At 29.1% G+C, this 5828-nt stretch overlaps 1 protein-coding gene across 1 annotated transcript; it reads left to right on the top strand.

Annotated features, from left to right (window-relative positions):
• Positions 1 to 537: 537 nt before the first annotated feature.
• LOC109154845 lies at positions 538 to 5495 on the top strand. The gene is made up of 2 exons (XM_019302593.1): positions 538 to 1044; positions 5182 to 5495. Exons 1-2 carry the CDS (start codon positions 643 to 645, stop codon positions 5338 to 5340), a joined length of 561 nt encoding a protein of 186 aa, XP_019158138.1. The 5' UTR covers positions 538 to 642; the 3' UTR covers positions 5341 to 5495.
• Positions 5496 to 5828: the final 333 nt, after the last annotated feature.

The raw sequence follows: 5828 nt of genomic DNA on the forward strand, positions 1-5828 counted from the left end.
AAACAATAAATAAGTCATTATAACAAATTATAAGAGTCAAATACTTTGTGGTTTGATGACATCACTATTACTTTTCATAATGAAGGTCTCGGGTTAGAGTCTTACCCTAATTAGATTTGGCATTATATTATATTCAACCCTGGTAGGGGTCGGGGGCATTGATTCTCTAGGCAAGAAAAATTGAGAAATTATAGTATATAGATATTACCGTGTAAAGAATCAGTCTCATAAAAAGAACAATAACCTTAATCACAAGGAGGTAAATCAACTTAAGTTGTCTATAGTAATGAGTAAACAACTAAACACCCTGGTCTGCTTAGTTGGTGTTGTCAATATGCCTGAGAGGCTAAAGATCACCACTCACTCATAAAACATCCATATATTAGTTGAAGCAAAAAAAGAACAAAATCCATCATATCATCTCTCCGAAGCAATTCCACAAATTAATTATCCGAAATTCCAGCAGGCAAAAGCACATGGCTTGCTAAGTTGATGTAAATTTCCATACCTTCTAATCAAGACCCCCGTACCTTTTCTTTATTACTGCTCATCACTCTAAACCACAAGCCAACACATACATGCCATTACTAATCAACATTCATCTGCAGCACACCATATATTCATCGGAACGTACACACAGACATGGCAGCAAAGAAAGGATCCATGTATGTCTACAAGTTCGAGAATCCCAAGGCGCCAGAGCCAAAGAAAGCCATCTTCGGAGGTTGGCCCGGGCTGAGGAGATCCAAAACCTGCCGCGAAACCCAAGGCGGTCGACCGGATTATTGGAAGAAGGCGGCGGAGGGAGACGGCGGGGTGAATCCGACGGTGGAAGCAGCGGCGGCGAGGAAGTCGGTTTCGTCGAGAAAATCAGTGTGCAATATAGAAGTGAACGTGGGGTCAGCGGCAAGCTTGCTTCAGGTGAAAGTTATGGCGAGTGACATGCCAGGGTTTATGCAACTGCATGCCTTTAGATGTGCGAGGACTACTTATGATAGCTTGGAGAAGTTTAGTTCTAAGCACTTGGCTTACAACATTAAGAAGGTATTTTCTTTTATTTTTATTTCCTCAAATTTCATTTCATCACCATATTTAACGTTGTTAAAACATTTTTTTTTTTTTTAGATTTAACATCAATTTGTTTTTTTGCGAAAAAGCAATCCACATTGTGTTCATCACTACTAAAAATAAATGATTACTGATACATCGAAATATGTAAAAAATTGGAGGAATCCCAAGCCAAGATGGCCAGAGATCCAAACTTGTAATCACAAGGTCACGAGTTCGAATCCTTACTCCCTTGATTTGAGCCCACTAGTTATAAGTAACCTAACATAGGTTAGTTTACTTTCTTGTGATCCTTTACTAATTAGGATTATAGGATTTACTCGCACTCAAAAGAGTTGTATAGTAGGTTTCCTCGTTATGCAAAAAATAAGGTCAAAATTTTAATTTCTTTTGGTTGCTAAAGTTGGTATTTGGTAAACGCGTGTTTTTCCGTAGTGCATGAAAGTGAGTATTGAAATTTTAACATGTACTAAAGTAAAATAAAGTAGGTCAAGTACTTTGTTGTTTAGTGATATCAACTTTTTCTCTTATATGGGAGGTTGGGAGTGGTATTGATTTTTTGTACTTCAATAAATTAAGAAAATAGTTATGAACAGATATTTTAATGTAACAGAGCTAATAGTACTACTTACAAATATATGAAAAACAAAACAGAAAGGAAATTTGACATGCACGCACATATATGTAATCTATTAAAGTCAAATTGATACTAATATTTTTGGAAAATATAATCACTATTTTTTTTAGGTAGAATGAAAAGAAGTAATAAAAAGTATACATATACTCCGTATATACTTAATTAATTAAGGTCTAGATGTGCTTTGTTTGTATAGTGAGGGCATTTAATGCAATAAAGGAAAATGATACCTAGGACTGCAAGGTAGAATTTTTTTCTTGAAAGGGCAAGGTAGAGTTATTTTTTAACAAAACAAAAAATATTAATATTACACATTATTTTTAGAGTTGTTATACCATGGGCCAATGTCTATTTTGCAATAATGTAGACTCTGGTCCTAAACCACGTATAAACTGTGTATTTTTAATATTGAAATTGTAACTTCTAAAATATAAATTGTGTTTCTGAATCATAACACATAACAGAGCTGTAGAAGGGAATTTGTGAAAACAATACAAGGTCATAAAGTTCTAATCTGTTAATATTGTGTGACTACATTATTTGAAATGAACTTGTAAACACAAAACAAGGTAATCAATTACATATATGTTAATATTGTGTGTTCGTATTATACAATTTGTGAATTTTTAAAAAGTAAATTGTGAACATTTGGACTTGGATCCACATTGCAAGGTGGACCCGAGTCCCCATAATATTTTGCCTTGCCTTATTCTTAATTAATTGTCAAATTAGAAGTTTGTTAATTAGATTATATTGTTGATGAATTACAATGCATGATATACATTGAGTAAAAAATATTTGTAGTGTAGCTCGTGTTATTATGTGCAATCTTTTTGTCTTTTTTCTTTTCTTTTCTTTTCCTTTTTGGTTCGTAGAAAGGTCATAAACATAATACTCTGAATTTAATAAATTTAGGAACACATTTTAGGATTTATTATAACAATATATTTTACAGGACATTACCACATCATATTTTAAATACACTTTTTATTTGAAATTGTTGTACTTCTCTTGTTATTTTTGGAAAAGTCAGGAATACAATTATGGGTCACATTTATATAAGACCGTCTCACTGATCCTTATTCGTGAGACGGGTCGGGTCGGTTCAATATGCAAAGGTAATACTTATACAAGCAAATGTAATACTAATTAGGAATAAAGTATTTGTTACTTATAAGTGAAAACCTAATACTCTTGAGGACAAATGTAATACTTTTACATTTTGACGTAAAAGTATTACTTTTTTTCATCAAAATTATTATATTTTTCCTTATAAGTAATTCATTACTTATAAGGGAAAATATAATACTTTTGATGAAAAAAAATAATACTTTTACATCAAAATGTAAAAAGTATTATATTTTCCTTCAAAATATTACATTTTCTCATTTAAGTAATAAATATTTTATTCATGATTTAGTATTATATTTACTAGTATAAGTATTACATTTCATCTTGACTTGACCAGTCTCATAGACAAAGATCCGTGAAGCAGTTTCACACAAGTTTTTGCATACAATTATATATATATGGTGAAACAAAATTTTCTTTTAAGAACTATGACAGTATGCTAATGATATATTATATTGTAAAAAAATCATATTTTAATACTATTTTTTTTTCATCACCATGCCAAGTGTATCATATATAAATAATCGATAATTTTTTTAATTTCAAAAAAAATAATTGAATATAAATATATATTTATGTTTTCTCACTATTTTATTTGGCGTAATTTAAATCCTGAAATTTTCACCACTATGCCAAATGTAACATATATAATAATAGATAATTTCTCTTATTCCAAAAATAATTGAATACAAATATTTATTTTTTGTTTTCTGTCTATTTTATTTGGCTTAATTTAAATCCTGAAATTTTCATCATCCATGTTGGCATGTTGCACATGTATGTGATGACAAATTAGCGTACGCAAACCACTATTCAGATCTGACAGTAACTACTACCTAATCATGTGCTAAATTTCATTATCTCTAATCATGTTTTGCCAACTCATGTGGAGAACAAGTGAGCATCGGTACTATTACTAATAGACAAAATATTCAATGTATAGATTAGCTAAACATGCAATGAATCACAACATCAAGAATAAATTTAAACTAGTTTTGAAAGAAGTGGTCTGGTGGAGTATGATTTTGGTACCTAATTGGTCACAAATTTGATTTTTGTTAACTTGTTTTTAATTTAATCAAGTTTGTAGCTAGTACAAGGTTTTTCTTGTGTAGTTTATCTCTTATGTGTGATTTGCAAGCTATTGTATATGAGTAGGTTTAACCATTGCGCATCTTGTGATAGTGGTTACAAGTTTCTCTCGTCATAAAAAAAGAATCACTTTTTAAAATTTATAATAAATATTGAATTTTATATAAATAGATATTTAATTTGCAAAAGAAAAAAAAATTGATCAAGTTTGACTCTTATTTTTTAATTAATAATAAATATAAGGTGGGTATTGTGGTGCTATGTTGTCTAGTGGTATATTATACTTATGATGTATTAAGTGTTTTCTTTTATTATTATTATTATGAAAAATCCCTTATTTTTTGTTCTTAATTATTTTGTAGTTAAGGTTAAAATTTTATACAAATTTGCTCCTTTAATTGTTAAAATAGTAGTTTAAAATTCAGTTTATTTTTGAATGTTACTAGCTCTATTACAATGTAGTATCTGTTCATATACTTTCTCAACTTACTAAAACACAAAGAACTAATAACGCCTCCACTAAGGCTCAAACTCATAACCTTCCAAATGAAAATCCAACCCGGGTACCATTAGACTACATAGTCTTGGTTTTTAAATTTAGTTTATCAATATTTGAAACATCAAAATCCATTTGTATTTATAATTTAATGAGAAAAATAATAGATTGAAAGTTACAAATATATAAATTTAAATACAAAAGGAGTTTGACATTTCAATCAATCAAGAAATTAAACTTACAAGTTGTTTAACAATTCAAAGACTTAATTTATAAAAATTAAAATAGATGAATTACTCCCTCCGTCAAATATTATGTGTTTTGTTCAGTTAACGAGGTCTGATTGAAGTTATTTTTAATTTAATTTTTTATAATATTAAATTTAATATTAATATACAAAATTTATATATTTAGAAACTACACTAAAAGTACTATTAAACACCAAAAAAAAAAATAAATTTAAAAATAAGTAAAAAAGTACTAAAAAAAACAAAGAAAAAGAATTGGTTTGACCAATGAATAGTAAGTATGACATATAAAATGAAAGATGGAGTAGATTTATAACTCGAGAGCAATTAAAGAACCAAAAATGTTACTACTACTAACAATTAATATATATATATATATATATATATATATATATATATATATATATATTCAAAGGCAATAACTATTTCAACAATTCAACTCTTAAATATAGTGTGAATTGAAATACTTATCAATGAAAAAAATAATTATTTTTTAAAATTATATACAGGAATTTGATAGAGTGTATGGACCGGCCTGGCATTGCATTGTGGGCTCAAGTTTCGGGTCATTTGTAACCCACTCAACAGGTTGTTTCCTCTATTTCTCAATGGAGAAGCTTTATATTTTAGTGTTCAAGACTAAAATTCAAAAAGCTTTACACAATTAAATATATCTTTATTCATGATATCCTTCAAATCGTTAGACTCTTCTTCTCTTTTTTTCTTTTTAAAATTTGTATTTTTATTAAAAGCTATATATTGTTTTTAAAAACTATTTATAGAAATGTAAATAATGAAAAGTGAGTGAATATTTTATCTTTTTTCACAGTGCTCGACTAGATGTCCATGTAAATCTTGAATTCATTGTATTGTTAACAACATTCTTGAAAGCTAGCGGTATATTCATTGTATTACTAACAACATTCTTGAAAGCTAGCGGTATCTCTCATTTTGTATTTTCTAATGGTTTCCCGCGCAGTTGTGCGGTTGGATGCACCTTAAGCATTAAAATGTTGCACCTTAAGTACACAAATCATCACGCACCTTAAGCACACAAACAAAGCACCTTAAGAATACAAATCACTCAGCTTAAGTTAATAAATCACGAACATTAAGCACAGAACAAAGCACATTAGACACAAAACGTAACCCACGT

The sequence above is a fragment of the Ipomoea nil genome, unplaced genomic scaffold (genome assembly GCF_001879475.1).
Source record: "Ipomoea nil cultivar Tokyo-kokei standard unplaced genomic scaffold, Asagao_1.1 scaffold0276, whole genome shotgun sequence".
In the NCBI taxonomy this organism is placed as follows: domain Eukaryota; kingdom Viridiplantae; phylum Streptophyta; class Magnoliopsida; order Solanales; family Convolvulaceae; genus Ipomoea; species Ipomoea nil.